General features: G+C 40.4%; 1 protein-coding gene across 1 annotated transcript in view; it reads left to right on the top strand.

The window, feature by feature from the left end:
• The window catches only part of LOC124622821, a gene marked incomplete at its 5' end in the record, with an annotated part of 120,328 nt that overhangs the window by 83,036 nt on the left and 19,340 nt on the right, over nucleotides 1-17,952 (top strand). The window contains 2 exons of the mRNA XM_047148613.1: nucleotides 1,713-1,930; nucleotides 2,216-2,416. Coding sequence (XP_047004569.1) covers nucleotides 1,713-1,930; nucleotides 2,216-2,416 — 419 coding nt within the window. The remainder of the gene's footprint in view (nucleotides 1-1,712; nucleotides 1,931-2,215; nucleotides 2,417-17,952) is intronic.

The following is a 17,952-nucleotide window of genomic DNA, read 5'->3' as shown; positions in this document are numbered from 1 at the left end:
TATGAAATAGGATATTTCATACTGTCATTTCACTATAGAAAGTTCCTGAATAATATCCTAAGAGTGTGAGAATCTTTTAAATCATGCTTCTATTTTTTGAATTCCATTCCATGTATTATAACTTCACATGGGGCACAAATCCCACTTCAAATGATTCCCCCTCCACTCACCCATTACTTGTATATTTTTTAATTCTTTCCTGTTCTATTGTCTCATCTTTTATCACCAAGGGACTAGATACCAGTTCCGAAAGCAATATAAGCTTGGTGGAATGTAAATAATGGAAGGAGTAAATGTAAACTGCAGTGTTGGCACAATCTGTTCAGCAGGGACAATTTAGCTATGTATGAATATGAATATGTGTTTCCTGGCAATTCTGAAGAAGTATTTGTCTGAAAATTAGTAACATTGTCAGTCATGTTTGTGTGTCTGTTGATGACCCACTGATATACAGTGAGTTGTTACCTTTACTCCTTCCATTACTTAATTTCAGAAAGCAACACATTTGTCATGTTTATCTTGTGTTGCTATCACATAAAGTTTGATTGTCCTACATTTGACATGTGGCACTCTTATTCTGATGTATGTATTGTTATTATGAATTCCTTCTTTTTATTTTATTGCATACTTTTCAGATGCCACTCATAATAATGATCAGCATATTAATCATGGCACTCTGAGGTAATGAAAGTCATTTGATGTATTTGTTAATATTGTACATAACTAATCTTATTTTCTTAGAATTATATGTCTCTGGTGATTACTCAAATGCACATCTGGGCCATATTGTGTCTGGATGTTGTGCTGTGATCCCCTTTAGGCCAACAACTCTCTCTGCTACAGACTCAACCCATCAGTAGAAAGCTGTGAAAGATATGTACAGTCATACCATTTGAAATGTTGTTAGTATCAGAAGAAAGAAGATCAAAGTTTGCAATTGGAGCATTCAATTATAACTTAGAAGTATTTTACTTCATTTATAGTCTCCAAAACTAAATGTATTAGTCACTGAATTTGTTCACGGTGCTATATAAACCATTTGAAAATTAACTTTGCTTTGTTATATGGTACATTGTCATTGAAGAAGGAAAATATCCTCATTATCTATATAGTAATCTGTGATCACCTAGCATCTGATCATAGTGTTTTTCACACAGTGCTTGGTTCAGTTTTACCAGAGAATCCAAATCATATCATAAAACTACAACTCACGCTTTCATGAAGCTACCACCATTTTTCACAGTTCCTTAATAACAAATGTGTCCCACAAGTTCATAGGCCCTATACTGCATATGAATCTGGTCATTTGTACTTACCAACTACAAATCTCTATTTATATGTCAGAACATGTGTCGCATAGTTTTTGTTGGATGGTTATAATTGCCCAAGAGAGGAGCAGTTTCTGATAGTGTGCTACCAGTATTCTGCTACCACATCCTGACAACTTCTGAAATGAAACAGCACATATGCCCCGCTGCAATTATTCAGATATCATATATTCATGGATTGATAATTCTTGTCAGGTACTTGCAACTATAATAAATGTCTGCATGAGTCTAACTGAAGGTCCAATAACTGTCTGTTGGCAGTACTTTGCAAATCACTTAGCTACTTATTAACTTTTGTGCCATAACACTTGGCATTTCATTGTAATTATTATAACTGATTTAAATAGAATATGTTTATAATCTTTTTATGCCCCTTTTGTCTAGATACTTCCAGTATTATAAAGAAAGAAGAAACTATAAATAATACCTTTACAATTGTGGTTAACACTGATGGAAGTCAAGAAATGGATGAGGCTTCTTCATCTAGAATGGCCAACTCTGATGATGATGTTAATAGAATAGAGGAGCTTTTAGAGCATTTTGGTAAAGCTGCCTCAGATAATGAAGATGATGATGATAAGCCTGGAGAACTTAATATGGCGGTGAGTCGTATCTGAAATCTCTGTTGCCGTTTAGCTACTTGAGTACTTTCTAGATTCTTTCTTTTAGTGTTCAACCATGAGGTTGGTTTGCAGCATAGCGCCATTCCTCTCTTCTGTCTGCCTTCCTCTTCATTTTCATGTATATGTTACATCCAACATGTTGCATGTATGATATCCTTGGTTGCCCCTGCGGATTCCTTCCCTCAGTAGCTCCTTCTGCTATTGTTCCAATGATGAAGTTCCTTTTTTCATTTGTCTGTTCTTTTCCATGCACATAAAATTTAGGACTCTGCTGTTAAAGAAGATAGTCCAGATGGTCAAAAAGTTATTGAAGAAGTTAAGAAACTTACTTGTCTGCGTTACCTGAAAAGTGTGTTTCAAGGCCGTAGCTCCAGTGAAAGGCACAAAATATTCATGAGAGGCTCTTGGAGTGACAGAAACACATTAAAATTTAGTTCTGGTGTTGGTCCTCTTGATGATAAGCAGGTGAGTTTTCTTTTTAATTTTAAGATATAAAATGTTCTAGTGAAATTGGAGATTGTAATTACCTGGATGTTATTCAATAAGTTAAGGAGGTTTATTTATCTGTGTTGCTGCATATTTGCAGAAAACAGTTCCAGGGAAACATCTAAAATATAGGGTGATTATAATTAAAGTCCTAGTTTCAAAACACTGAAAAAAAAGGTGCTGCTCAGAATAACACCAAATTTTGGTGAAATATTATTAAAGAAGGGGGCAACATAGCGGAAACAAAAAAAATATAATGAACTTTTTGCCACTATACGGCACTGTAGGCTTTGCATATTAGCATAAATGGGTTTGGCTAAAAATGACATATGAAGTGCAATATGACAGCTGTGGTGCAAGTTTGCACATTAAACCAACCATACTATGCAATGTGCACGACCACACAAGTTTAGCATTCAGCTGTTCTGCCACTGTTAGGTAAGCCCATCCACCGCATCAATGACATACCAAATCAGATGGGAAAAATTGGTTTTAAACTGTCCTGAAACAAAAAACCACATAAAAACCAACAATGACATTAGATTTTAATTGTTCTGAGGCCAAAAACAACATAAAAAGCAACTGTGAAATAATTTTTTAAATGTCGTGAGACTTGCACAAGATGAGTTCAGTATGCTGTCCACCATATCTACCACAATTTGAAACCAAGGAACAGCATGTCCCACAAAACATCGAAGTGTTTCAGGGGCCATGTTCAGAATCTGTTGCGCAATATGAGTGCCTTCATTTAAGCTGTGTTTGTAATAAGAGCACTGAAACACAACATCTTTTAAATAACCCGACAGCAAAAAGTCACACAAATGGAGATCAGGTGATCTGGGAGGCCAAGCTGTAGGAAAGTTCATGGCTGATAATTATAGCATTTCCAAAATGCTTCTGCAGCAGCAGCTTCACTGGATGTGCAATGTGTGGAGGAGCGCCATCTTGCATAAAAATGGTCCTATCCACACATTCATGTTATTGAAGGGTTGGAATGACGTTGGTGTTCAAAAGACTGCCGTAGCGTACACCATTAATGGCACAGATAACAGGACTTGCAGGGTCCATCTTTTCAAAAAAAGAAAAAAAATGCTTCTTGATAAACAACCGTCAACCCGCTCCACATTTACCTTTGCAAAATGAAGCAGTATTGGTTGATACAGGAGTGGATTTTTCGTAGCCCATGCTCTGCAATTCTATGTACTGACATGTCCTTGGAGATCGAAATGGGCTTTGTCTGTCCACAGAATGTTCTATGGCCATTCATTGTCCACTTCCATGCAAGCAGTAAATTGCAAAGCAAATGTTTGCCTTACTGCCAGGTCAGCGTGGAGCAACTTCTGAACATAGATAATTTTATGCACTGTGCTCACAGACATGTCCAAAATTCAGGCAATGCCCCGTGCACTTCATGTTTGCGCACCACTGCTTGACCGCTCCTGCAATGATTTGGCCACATCTCTTACTGATGTCAGATCAATTGTTTTACTCCCTCTGCTAAATTGCTTTTAAAAAAACTTATCTTTTTGCATTTTGTAAACATTCTCTTCAGTTTCTTGGCAGAGATCAGACCAATATCTTTTTTCATACGCTGAGTGTCTGGAACTTACACAGAGCTACTGGTGCATGGTCACTGTTCTTGTAAAAGAACTTGACAAGCAGCATGCAATTCAGCATTGAGACTGTCACACTGAGCATCTCAGATGCAAACTGAGAAATAGCTATGTGCCCCATGTCTTCTATTTTCATGTTCTGCCACTTACAGTGCCATCAGGTGTTAAAAAATTTTGTATTCATAACATTTCTCCCTTGTTCGATAATGTTCTGTTCAAATTTGACCTTTTTCTAAGCAGTGGTTCTTTTATAACAGCATGTTGAAACTAGAAACTTAGTTATATTTACCTTGTATTTATGAGAGCCTCTCTGAGTGGCAAGAAACCTGAAATTTCATTCTGAGTTTTATTCTCCAGGTGGATGTTGCTGCCTGTATGTTTACTCCAGATCTAATCAGCTCCAAGTTGGATTTCTGGAGCATCACTCAATGCATTCTTTTATGCATCACTTTTTAGATATAAAGTTACAGGCTTCTGCCAGTGCTGCAGTCAAATTATCATTCATTCTTCGAGTTGTATTTTGAATACAACATCAAAGAGGCATTAATTTCTAAATAAGAAAATTAGAAGTAATAGCTAGAACTGCAATGATTAAGTTACTAGCCAGCAAAGTAAGACATTGAACACTTCCAGTGAATAAAATTGATTTTCTGTCAGAATTTGTTTGAGGAGGTTGTCTAATTTGGTAGTATGAGATTTGTTGGTAGCTCAGCATGAAGTGCGTTTTTTTCATATAATACTGTTCTGTGACTAACAGTAAGCACATGCAAGTTTGGAAACAAGTTAAAAAACATGATTAACTGGGTACTGCACCACAAATAATTCTGACAGCTTTTTTATGCAGTGTTGGTAATGTGTATCCCAAGTAAGATTGCCCTAGCTTGTGATTCCCAAGAATTTTATCCATTTTTTGTTTTTCATTTCTTGTGAATCCATAACTAATTTCTGCATACACATTTATTATTTTTATGTTTTCTTCCTACATTTGAATCTCCCCTCATTTCCTGGTGAAGAGAGGCAAATACCTGCAAGCCAAAAGCCTTTATTTGGCTTAAAAGACATGCTTATTTCAGTAGATTAAATGCTGTGCCATTATGTTATTCTATGCAGTACAAACATGCCCATGACTTAACAAAAGAAGGCTACCTAAATTTCACTAACAAAAATATATAAAAACTGCTTTAAGACATCTGAGTCAACTTTCATTCAAAATCTCCTTTTCACATCTTTCTGAGATATGTCCACTGTCTTAGTTTCCTTGGACTTTAAGTGCAAACTTAGTGGGGGGTGCTCATATTGTGATGCCCATTGTATTTATACGTGTGTGGCAGTTAATACTGACACTACATTGAGCAATTCTAAAGGTAAGCGAGACAACGAAAGAGTGGATAAAGAAGTGTAAAACAGAAGTAAACAATGTAAGTTTAGCAAAAATTATTTAAAAATACCAGGAGCAGGTATTTTAATAGCCATATTACTCAGACAAGCATAAATGCCCTTGCTGTTAAATTTCATAACATTTTCAGGAGCAGTATGCAGTTTTTGCCAGTACAATTAGTCTGTGGTATGTCTGCCAGTTCAGTTAGTCTGTGGTACCATTCACTCTTGTTTATTTTAAAAGATGACTGTCTCTGGGATAATTGCTGAAGGGAATACGTAAGCACGTGATGTAGGTATTCATTATATGTATCCATAGTTATTAGCATTTTAGACAGCTTATTGAGAATTGATGTAAAAAGTTGACCATATAGACTGGAGGTTTCTAGAATCTTCAAATGGTATTCTGTGTTTGCTGTTGGTAATGGCTAGGCAGAAAAAAAATGTAGAAAATAATTTGAAAATGTGAGAAACATGCACATATGCAAATGGAAAATATTTTGAGAAGAGTAACATGTTGATTGAAGTAAAAAGTTGTAACAAAGAAATTACTCTAGAAATGGATACTATGTAGGGTACAGTCAAAAGGACGTCCTAATAAAGTAAAACAGAAATGTGAGATATTAAGACTATCAACTGTATTAACACATTTTCCACATAGTGAAATTGTTGCAACAGGAACTATATGAAAATTGACTTGTAACAGTCAAATGATCTGGAGGTGTCCCCAATTGACCATTTCAGATTTTGTTCAAATATTCTGTGCAGATTTGCTAAACTGTCTAAGAAAGATACGCAAATTTTAATACTTTAGGTGTAGGAGATTCTTAAGTGAAGAGAAACAAATGCCATACCAACATTTCAAACATTTTCATCAAATTTGAAGTTTTTTATTTCTGTGAATAATTGACATAAATCTGCTGAATTGAGCAAGATGGTTGAACAGTTTACATTGTGTTATCTCTGTAAGTTTAATGTCATTTGATTCATTATTTTTGCTCCAAGTGGTACATGAAATGATCAGTAAATTTTGCTGCAGCAAAATTTCTCCGAGTTTGAGTATCTTGAGCTGTACCCGCTCTTGGTCCAGGAAACTGTCCTTTTGTAACTTTGTTGTCTAGTAACTTGTTTATAATACTGTGAGTGTTATCGCTTTAGGGTTTATAGTTTTCGAGATAGCGATGGCCAATATTGAACGCATCTGTTAAAATAACACTGTCCCTGGCTGGTACTTGTGAAACAAATGATAAATTCCATGTTTAAACACTGTTAAATTTTTGATAAGGTTGAATTCATCAACAAAAAAGTAAGTTTTCACCGTTCACCTCATTTTTGGATAGCAATGAGAAAATATTAAGTTTTATCACAATGTTATTATTCTTATTATTAAAATCTCATTAATTTTAAACAAATCAATACCATATGTAGCTTTAGTGTTCCAACTGGCAACATATAATACATACATATAGCTCTGTGCATTTAGGGTGTTATTGATGCACCTGCAGTGAATTTGTTCCTTCAGAATGTTCTATTGCAGTCATTCCACACTACAGTGGTGACTCATTAATTGGTCTACCCAGACTAACTGTTACTCACACACTTGCAACATCTTCATTCCTTCATAGCCATTCTGTGAAGCCACTGAGACATTTTAATAGCTCCACCTGTGCAGTGCGTAACATGCAGCACATATTCATCCTTCAGTAACATTCCACTGGGGGAGACTTCCAAGTGCAGAGTCATTCCACTGCATGAGCAGTGCCACCGTTCCATAGTGGAAGCTGTGAGATATTTAAAAGTCCAAGAGCGTTGAGTCTCCTTGCACTTATTATTATATAAATGTGATGTACTGCAGCATAGTAGAGTATAGAACTTTTACATCCAGTTTTGTGTGTGGTTGTGTTTGGTTGTCAACACCGAGTAAAAGATACAAATGTAGCTACTTGTTGGGATATTTGTCTGTAAGAGCTGAAAGTAACAAAACTGGTTAGTGTAACAGTAGTGACCAACATTGTTTCAAAACAACTGTGAATAACCTGACAAAATACTTGGAGAGAAGACAGGCAACAATAAATGCTTCAGTTGAAATTATTGTACAATATGCACAATCAAGAAAACGATAAAAAAGTTTCTGCTTTAACAGTTTAACTCTTATTTGATGAAGGAAGTATGAATACAATGTATTGAATATGAAATAAATGAAAATTAAAAATGATTTCCTTAAACAATTAAAACACTCAGAAAATATTGCTACAGTGGTGCAAACTATTTTGCATATATCAGTGTACTTCATGTCAGCCGGCCAAAGTGGCCGTGCGGTTAAAGGCGCTGCAGTCTGGAACCGCAAGACCGCTACGGTCGCAGGTTCGAATCCTGCCTCGGGCATGGATGTTTGTGATGTCCTTAGGTTAGTTAGGTTTAACTAGTTCTAAGTTCTAGGGGACTAATGACCTCAGCAGTTGAGTCCCATAGTGCTCAGAGCCATTTGAACCATTTTTGAACTTCATGTCAAAACATATTAAGTCATTAATATGTTCCTGAGACCTATTACCTGGTTGGAACAGAATGTTGTAACCTATTACTCAAAATCCCTGAATCCCTGTTGTAAGATGTGTAAGATGTGGCATGAAGTTAGAGAGAGAGAGAGAGAGAGAGAGAGAGAGAGAGAGAGAGAGAGAGAGAGAGAGAGAGAGAGAGAGGTATCATGCAGAAATAAGTAATGAAACTGCCTGGCAGATTAAAACTCGAACTTAGGACCTTTTTCTTTCGTGGCAAGTACTCTACCAACTGAGCTACCCAAGCACGACTCACAACCCATCCTCACAGCTCCCCTTCTGCCAGTACTGCGGAAATAAGTATTTCCAAAAGATGCCTGCTCCGTACTTGAATTAGCCACCGTTTGAAAGAGCAGTCTTTTTTCTGCAACATAATCAAATTTCTGTCATTGCTTTTTTCACCTAAAGGTCCACAATCATCCAGTACAGTTTCTTGTCTGAATCAGCATTTTGGTGCATAATGTCCTTGGAAATGCACAAATTTAGTATGCACTGAATAAAAATTGGAATTTTATTCACCAATGTTTCTCTTTTCCAGAGCCATATTACATTGTAATCAGATTTTATTTTTGTGTAATTTTTTAGTCTGATGGATTTAGCAGGTGATGAAGACCTGCCAAAGTGTACTTGTTGTAATTTTTTGTTGTTGTCATTTTGAGTTACTATTTGCTGGTGTATAATTCCATAAAAATACAGCTAAATGTTGGAGACTTATCTCTTGGACAAAAGGAACTGTTGTTGAGTCATTCTAGCTTGAGACTGAGTGTGTATATGCGTGTGTGTGTCTATATTTATGTAAAGAAACTCTGGCATATCATTTACAAAAATGCAGCAGTCATGCCTCAGTTAGGCAAAAGCCATGTTTTGAACTTGTATGTGGACCTCTGTGCCAAGTTGGGTTCTGTTACAGTGTCAGCTTCATGTGGTAAAGATGTGCAGATGAAAGGATGTGGAAGGTTTGACAGCAGTTTGAGGTCTCTCGAAGCTTCCTCCCCTAAAATTAGGATGGTCAGTAAACGTGATTTAAAAGGCTATGGCAAATGCAAAGTTAATCAGGCACAGTCCTTAAGAAGCAGTCAAGAAACAGCTGCTAGTGGCTTATACCCTGATGAATTACAATAGCCAGCAGTTTTAGGTAACAGTAGTGTATGAACCACACTGATTATTCTCAGCTGTCATTGGACCTCAAAGCAAAAATCCACGTTTCTATCTATGCTGTGAAAAAGCTCTCCTTGATTGAGTGAAGAACGGAGTGCATGCATTTTTTGAGTAGCATGAATTCAGAAAGTTATGCTTTAACATTAAAAACTGTGTTGCTGTCACGTGTGATGGAATAAAATTTAAAAAGCAAAGCAGTTTGAAAGAAATTTTTGTTTCTTATCAAAGTAAACAAGAAATTGGATATGTAAATGGAAATGGAAAATGTTGTGGACGAGCTGCTGATTGGCATGGCAAGAAGCTTGAGAAAGTTTTATTGCAAGAAATTGGATTTTCTAAATTCAGTGAAATCAGTCCAAAATAGTGTATGTGTTGGCTTCTCAGGTGTTCATTCAGTGTCCATTTACACAGTTTACCAAAATCTCAAATTTGTGCTAGCTGCAACATGTACAAGAATCAGTGCATCAGCTGCATCAGTGTAAGAACTGTCTTGGAAGAAATACACTTGAATCACATCTCACTATCTATTGCAAGGATACTGGTCCTGAAGAAACAAACAATGGACCCAAGGAGATAGTGCATCACTTGAAACTAAGCAACTGCTAGTAGATGATTTTATCAGAAATTGCATAGAAAGACCCCCTATTTGTCTCAAAATATCGCTGTATCTCAGAACTGTAAAGTTGGAGATGTGATTGCATTACTTGATTTTGTGGAGAATTACTCCTTTGTATTCAGGATCTTGTCCTAGTTTTTCACTAGGAAAACAGTCAAACTTTTGTGCACTCCCTTGTTTGTTTTCTAAAAAAATGAACAAACATTGTGTATAAGTTGTGGCATCATTAATAGCAGTCTAAGGACTGATTCAGTTACAGTGCATGTCTTCTTGACCAAACCTGTAGATTTACTGAAATAAAAGTGACAAATCAGCAGAACATCATCTACTTCTACATCTTCATCCACATCCACACTTTGTAAACCACCACAAATCCCATGACAGAGGGTACTTCCCATTGTAACACATATTACGGTTTTTTTGTGTTCCATTTGTATATGGAGTCTGAGAGGAATGATTGCTTAAACCCCTCTTGTGTGCACTGCAATTAGTCTAGTATTGTCTTTGTGGTCCCCATGGGAGTGATACATAGTGGTGCAGTATATTCATGTATTCCTCAGTTAATATTGGTTATTCTGAGTAGACTTTTGTGGGAGAGTTGCTGTCTTATCTTGAAACATTTGCCACTTCAGCCTTTTTATCATCTCTATGATGCTCTCTCATGTGTTACACAAACCTGTATCCGTAGGTTTGTGTATGTTCAGTATCCTCTGTTAGGCTTATTTTGTACTGATTCCATGCACCTGAGTAGTAGTATAGGATATGCTGCATAAATTTTGTAAAGCAATCTACTTTGCAGATTGGTTACACCTTCCCAGTATTGTATCAGCGAACTTAAGTCTACAACCTGCTTTACTTATTACTGACTGCCTCGTGATGACTGGGTGTTGTGTGCTGTCCTTAGGTTGGTTAGATTTAAGTAGTTCTAAGTTCTAGGGGACTGATGACCATAGATGTTAAGTCCCATAGTGCTCAGAGCCAACTTATGACTGAATCATACAATTTCATATTCGTACACTATTACAACTAGGTATTTGTATGACTAGACTGGTTCCAATTATGATTGATTGATTTTGTACTAGTCTTCTCCTTTTTTGTGAGGTGTATAATTTTACATATCTAAACATTTTAAGTAAGTAGCGAATTTTTGCACTGCTTTGTAATTTTACCAATATCCCACTGAACTGAATGGTTACAGCTTTTTTCAGATACTACTTTATTATAGACAACTGCATTATCTGCAGTAAGACTGAGACTACTGTTAGTATGCAACATGAACTACAAGAGACCAACACATTCTCCTGGAGTCCGCAGTTTGTGGTCTAGTGGCTAGCGTTGCTGCCTCTGGGTCACGGGTTTGATTCCCGGCTGGGTTGGGGATTTTGTCTGCCCAGAGACAGGGTGTTTGTGTTGTTATCATCATCATCATCATGATCATCATCATCATTTGTGACATCTGCTAGATTGGACTGTGACAAAAATTGGACTGTGTAAAAATTGTGACTTTATTCAGGCACTTATGACTGTGCAGTTGAGCACCCCACAAACCAAACATCATCAACATTCTCCTGAAGCCTGGATCTGTCAATAGCTCTCCATCCAAGGTAACATTCTGCATCCACTCTACCAAGATATCCATTAGTCAGTCACAAATTTTGTTTGATGTCATATTTCATCACACCTTTCATTAATAGGCATAGAGTAGTGGTGAGTCAGATGCTTTTCAGAAGTCAATAAATACTGTAGCCACATGATTTCTGTGATGTGTAGCTTATGGGATGTCATGTGAGGCATGCATTAGTAGCAATATTATGAAAAGCAAAGTTGCCACTCACCATATAGCAGAGGTGCTGGGTCGCAACAAAAAGACTCTCACAAATAAAGCTTTTGGCCGATAAGGCCTTCGACAAAAACACACACACACACACACACACACACACACACACACAAAGCAAATGTAGCTCAGACAACTGTAGCCACACTGTGAACAGCAGCACCACTTTGCATGATGGGAGTGGAAACTGGGTGGGGGTAAGGAGGAGGCTGGGGAGGGGAGAGGCAGGTATAGTACGGTAGGGGTGGTGGACAAGAGTGCTGCTGGGGAGTGTACGGGGATGAGGTGGAGAGAGGGTAGGGCAACCATATGCAGTAAGGAGGTTAGGCAGAGGGCAGGGACAGGAGGGGAGGTAGGGGGGTTGCAAAAAAGGAGAGAAGTAAAATGAGTGGGTGTGATGGTGGAAAGGGGGCTGTATAGTGCTGGAATGGGAGCAGGGAGGCTGAATGGGTGAGGACAATGACTAATGAAGGTTGAGGCCTGGAGGGATGCAGGAACATAGTATATAGTGTAGGGAAGTTCCCATCTGCGCAGTTCAGGAAAGCTGATATGGGTGGGAAGGATCCATATGGCACAGGCCGTGAAGCAGTCATTGAAATGAAGGATGTCATGTTTGGCAGCATGCTTAGCAACTGGGTGGTCTACTTGTTTCTTGACCACATTTTGTCAGTGGCCATTCATGCAGACAGACAGCTTGTTGGTTGTCACGCCCACATAGAATGCAGCACAGTGGTTGCAGCGTAGCTTGTAGATCACATGACTGGTTTCACAGGTAGCCCTGTCTTTGATGGGATAAGTGATGTTTGTGACTGGAATACAGTAGGTGGTGGTGGGAGGATGTATGGGACAGGTCTTGCATGTAGGTCTATTGCAGGGGTTTGAGCCATGAGGTAAGGGGTTGGGAGCAGGGGTTGTGAAGGGATGGATAAGTATATTGCTTAAGTTCGGTGGACGACGGAATACCACTGTGAGAGGTGGGGCGGAAGGATAGTGCACAGGACATTTCTCATTTCAGGGCATGACAGAGGTAGTCGAAACCCTGGTGGAGAATGTAATTCAGTTGCTCTAGTCCTGGGTGGTACTGAGTTACGAGGGGGAATGCTCCTCTATGGCCAGACGGTGGGACTTTTCGAGATGGTGGGAGACTGGAAAGATAAGGCACAGGAGATTTGTTTTTGTACAAGATTGGGAGGATAATTATGATCTGTGAAGGCTTCAATGAGACCGTTGGTATATTTTGAGAGGGACCACGCCTCACTGCAGATGTGACAACTGTGGCTGGCTGGGCTGTATGAAAAGGACTTCTTGATATGGAATGGATGGCAGCTATCAAAGTGGAGGTATTGCTGGTAGTTTGTAGGTCTGATATGGTTGGAGGTACTGATTTAGCCATCTTTGAGGCGGAGGTCAACATCTTGGAAGGTGGATTGTTGGGTTGAGTAGGACCAGGTGAAGCAAGTGCGGAAGAAGTTGTTGAGGGTCTGAAGGAATGTGGATAGCATGTCCTCACCATCGATCTAGATCGCAAAGACATCATCAATGACTCTGAACCACGTGAGGGGTTTAAGATTCTGGGTGTATTGGAAGGATTCCTCTAGATGGCCCATTAATAGGTTTGCATAGGATGGTGCCGTGCGGGTGCCCATAGCCGTAACTAACATTTCTTTGTGGCTAATGCCTTTAAAGGAGAAGTAATTATGGGTTAGGAGGTTGTTGGTTTGGAACCTGTCGGGCGTTGGGGAAGGTAGTGTTCAATAGCGGTAGGGCGATGGGCATTAGAGACATGGCATCAATAGTGTCGAGCAAAGCACCATGTGGTAAAGGGACAGGAACTGTGGAGAGTCAATGGAGGAAATGGTTGGTATCTTTTATATAGGAGGGTGGGTTCCGGGTAATATGTTGAAGGTGTTGTCCTACAAGAGCAGACATTCTCTCAGTAACAGTCCACAACAGTGCATCCTGTGTGGTTCGGTTTATGGGCTTCAGGAACCATGTAGAAGGTAGGAGTGCAGGGAGTGATAGGGGTGAGCAGAGAGATGGACTCGGGTGAGAGGTTCTGGGGTAGGAGCATAAGATTTGAGGAGTGACTGGATTTATGGAATGGGATCACTGTGGCAAGGTTTGTTGGTGGATGTACCTGATAGCTGGCAGAGTCCTGTTGCCAGGTAATCCTTGCGGTTTGAAACAACAGTGGTGGAGCCTTTGTCTGCAGGTAGGATTATAAATTTGGGATCAGTTTTTAGATGTTGGACTTTGGTTCTGTCTGTAGATGTAGGGTTAGTTTGCTTGTTGATGGATTTGGCGAATGATGGTGAGGCAGAGTTCGAGGTTAAGAAATTCTGAAAGTTAAAAGGGGTGATTTGGGGGTATTGGGGGTGGATCAGGGATGGACGGACAAGTGAACCGAGTTAGGTGGGGTTCAACATTGGTCTTTAGTTGAGTCTGGTTGATAGGGCTGGTGGTGAAAAAGTGTCTCTACTGCAGGGACTGGGTGAAGGAGAGAAGGTCTTTAACAAGTCCTGCATGATTGAATTTGGAATTGGGGCAAAAAGTGAGTCCTTTGGAAAGGACTGATATTTCTGTGGTTCTAAGGCTTCTGAAGGAAAGGTTCATGACAGTGTTTTGGGTCTATTTAGGTTCTGGATTCTGTGTGGTGGTGGGAGGGTGTTTTTAAGGGTGGAGTAAATCTAGTAGGTCTGCGAGACAGGGTTTGTCAGCTATGAAGGGATGTGGAGGAGGTTTGGAGGTTGTTGTAGAAGTGGTGGACAGTGGTGCTCCAAGGCGGGAGTAGTAAGTGGGCAGGGTGGAGAGCTTTTTTTAGGGGGCATTGTGCACAGTGCTCTAGTTCCTGGATGGCAAGAGTTTCATTGTGTGTTATGGGTTCCAGGAATTTGGGATTGCATAGCAGGAGAATTTTGCAGATGGAGAGAAGGTACTGCAATGAGGTTTGGGCTTGGTTGATATGGTTTTGCATTACTGTGTTGGTGACGGCTTCGGATTGGTGGAATCTGAACAGGTGTAGGTCATTGTGGAAGGAGAGGTGGCAGATGGAGATGGGTAATGTGATGGTAAGGCCATTTGGGGGGATTCCATGAGCCAAGCAACAACACAGTTACAGTATGTGGGTCTGGGTTCTGGCTAGGGATAAGGAAACTTTTCATTATTGACGCAGGTGGAAGGAGCAAGGATCGATGTTGGTATAAAAAAAAAATGCGAAAAATTTTGTAAATAACGTAGAATTACAGCTGAAAAAATTTGCAAAGTACATCCAAATACATGGGAAAAATCACGAGAAGGATGAAACGGATGCAAAAGTGGGAAACAATATGAAATCTGAGGGAGCCAATTATAGCGAAAGGCAAAAACTCAATAAAATTGGCATGAAGTCACAGTGAGAGAGTGCCTAGCAGGTCTGAGGGTGGATAAGTATGAAGAAAGGGGATGGCATATGTGACTGGATGAGGTGGAATTAGTGGATGCGAACTGGGATAGAATGATGCAGAATGTGGGGTGGGGATGGTTCGTAGGATGAGATACAAGATCGTGTGGCACCAGAAAGGTGAGGGGAAATAACACACGAAAATATGGGAGAGTGACACAGGGAGAGTGATAAATTAAAAGGTATAGGAGTAAAGATATCAGCAGGAGTAATGTGGGACATAAGGTGCTGCACTGACAATGAGCGTGGTCTTGTAGCTGTCTGTTGAGCACGGCCGAGACGGCTGATGCTGTGTGGCTCGTAAGTAGAATGTGCAGTACAGTTTGTAAGGCGACAAGAGAAACACAGGAAAGAAGAGAAAGAAGGTCAGACATGGAGCATAGTGATGCATTAGGAAATAGTAACAAAGGAGACAGCACTGGGTTAGGGTTGAAGAAAAGCTGTCAGGCAAAAATCAAAACAATGGAAAATTAGGATGGAATGTAACACTATTTTGATGAATACTGACAAAACTGGATATCCCTTCCATTACGATTGGACAAATCAAGATTACAACTACATTTTTGGCGATATACTCAGCAAGGTAAATGATGCATTGGAAGACCTGCAAAATGATGGAAGGACCAGGTGTAGCTGCAACAGGCTGAGGGAATGCCTAATGCATTACGGAAGAAGAAGAAGATGTACCAATATTATGGAAATCAAAGCTGCCACTCGCTATATAGCAGAGATGCTGAATCACTGATAGGCACAACAAAGAGAATGTCACAAATAAAGCTAAATAAAGCTTTTCGCCCCTAAGGCCTTCGTCAAAAATGGGTAAGGAGGCGGTTGGGGGGGGGGGATAGTAGGGTAGGGGTTGCGGACAGTGAAGTGTTGCAGGTTAGATGGTGAGCAGGGGAGAGGTGGGGAGGGGGACGGGTTAGCAGAAAAGGAAAGAAGTAGAAAGACTGGGTGTGATGGTGGAATGATGGCTGTGTCGTGCTGTAATGTGAACAGGGAGGACAATGATTGACAAAGGTGAGGCCAGGAGGGTTACAGGAATGTAGGATATATTGCAGGGAAAGTTCCCACTTGCTCATTTCAGAAAAGCTGGTGTTGCTGGGAAGGATCCATATGGCACAGGCTGTGAAGCAGTCGTTGAAATGAAGGATGTCATGTTTGGCAGTGTGCTCAGCACCCAGGTGGTCCTCTTGTACTTGTTTCTTGGCCACAGTTCGTTGTTAGCCACTCACGCAGACAGACAGCTTGTTGGTTGTCATACCCACTTACAATGCAGCACAGTGGCTGCAGCTTTGCTTGTAGATCACATGACTGGTTTCACAGGTAGCCCTGTCTTTGGTGGGATAGATGATGTTTGTGACTGGGCTGGAGTAGGTCTTGCATCTAGGGGTATGAGACATGAAGTAATGGGTTAGGGGCAGGAGTTGTGTAGGGACAAGTATATTGTGTGGGTTTGGTGGATAACGGAATGCCACTGTGGAAGGGGTGGGACAGATGATGAGCAGGCCATTTCTCATTTCAGGGCATGACGAGAGGTAGTCGAAACCGTGGCAGAGAATATAATTCAGTTGCTCCAGTCCTGGGTGGTACTGAGTTACGAGGGGAATGCTCCTCTGTGACTTGAGTGGTGGGACCTTGCGAGATGTTGGGAGACTGGAAAGATAAAGCACAGGAGATTTGTTTTTGTATAAGGTTGGGAGGATAATTATGATCTGTGAAGGCTTCAGTGAGGCCCTTGGTATATTTCGAGAGGGACCGCTCGTCACTGCAGATGTAATGATCACAAGTGCCTAGGCTGTTTGGAAGAGACTTCTTGTTATTGAACCCCAGGTGGCAGCTGTAAAATCGGAGGTACTGCTGGTGGCTAGTAGGTTTGATATGGACGGAGGTACTGATGTAGTCATCTTTGAGGTGGAGGTCAACATCTAGGAAGGTGCCTTGTTGGGCTGAGTAGGACCAGGTGAAGCAATGCGGGAGAAGTAGTTGAGGTTCTGGAGGAATGTGGATAGGGTGCCCTCACCCTCGATTTAGATTGCAAAGATGTCATAATTGAGACTGAACCAGGTGAGGGGTTTAAGATTCTGGGTGTACAGGAAGGATTCCCCTAGATGACCCATTAATAGATTGCCATAGGATGGTGACATGCAGGTGCCCATAGCCGTAACTTGGATTTGTTTGTAGCTAATGCCTTCACAGAAGTAGTAATTGTGGGTGAGGATATAGTTGGTCTTGTCGACTATGAAGGAGGTTGTTAGTTTGGAACCCGTCAGGCATTGGGAAAGCTAGTTTTCAATAGTGGTATGGCCATGGGCATTAGGGGTATTAGAGTAAAGAGAGGTGGCATTAATAGTGAAGAGCAGGGCACCATGTGGTAAAGGGACAGAAACTGTGGAGAGTCGGTGGACTAAATGGTTGGTGTCTTTCATGTAGGAGGGTAGGTTCCGGGTAATAGATGGAAGGTTGGTCTACGAGAGCAGAAAGTCGCTCAGTAATGGGCCACAATTGGGCATCCTGGGTGGTTCAGTTTATGGACTTCAATACGGATGTAGAAGGTAGGAGTGCAGGGAGTGGTAGGGGTGAGCAGAGAGATGGACTTGGGGGAGAGGTTCTGGGATGGCCCTAAGAATTTGAGGAGTTACTGGAGAACCTGCTGAATTTCTGGAATGGGGTCACTGTGGGAAGGTTTGTAGGTGGATGTACCTGACAACTTGCAGAGTCCTTCTGTCAGGTGATCTTTGTAGTTCAAAACAACAGTGGGGAGCCTTTGTCTGCAGGTAGGGTTATAAGGTCGGGATCAGTTTTTAGATGATGGACTGCAGTTATTTCTGCGAATGTAAGGTTAGTTTGTATCTTGAGGGATTTGGGGAATGATAGTGAGGCTAAGTTTGAGGTTAAGAAATTCTGGAAAGTTAACAGGGTG

This window comes from Schistocerca americana, chromosome 7 (assembly GCF_021461395.2).
Source record: "Schistocerca americana isolate TAMUIC-IGC-003095 chromosome 7, iqSchAmer2.1, whole genome shotgun sequence".
NCBI classification, from domain to species: Eukaryota; Metazoa; Arthropoda; class Insecta; order Orthoptera; family Acrididae; genus Schistocerca; species Schistocerca americana.
Note: the sequence above shows the minus strand (reverse complement) of the source record. Positions and strands in the feature narration are given on the sequence as shown.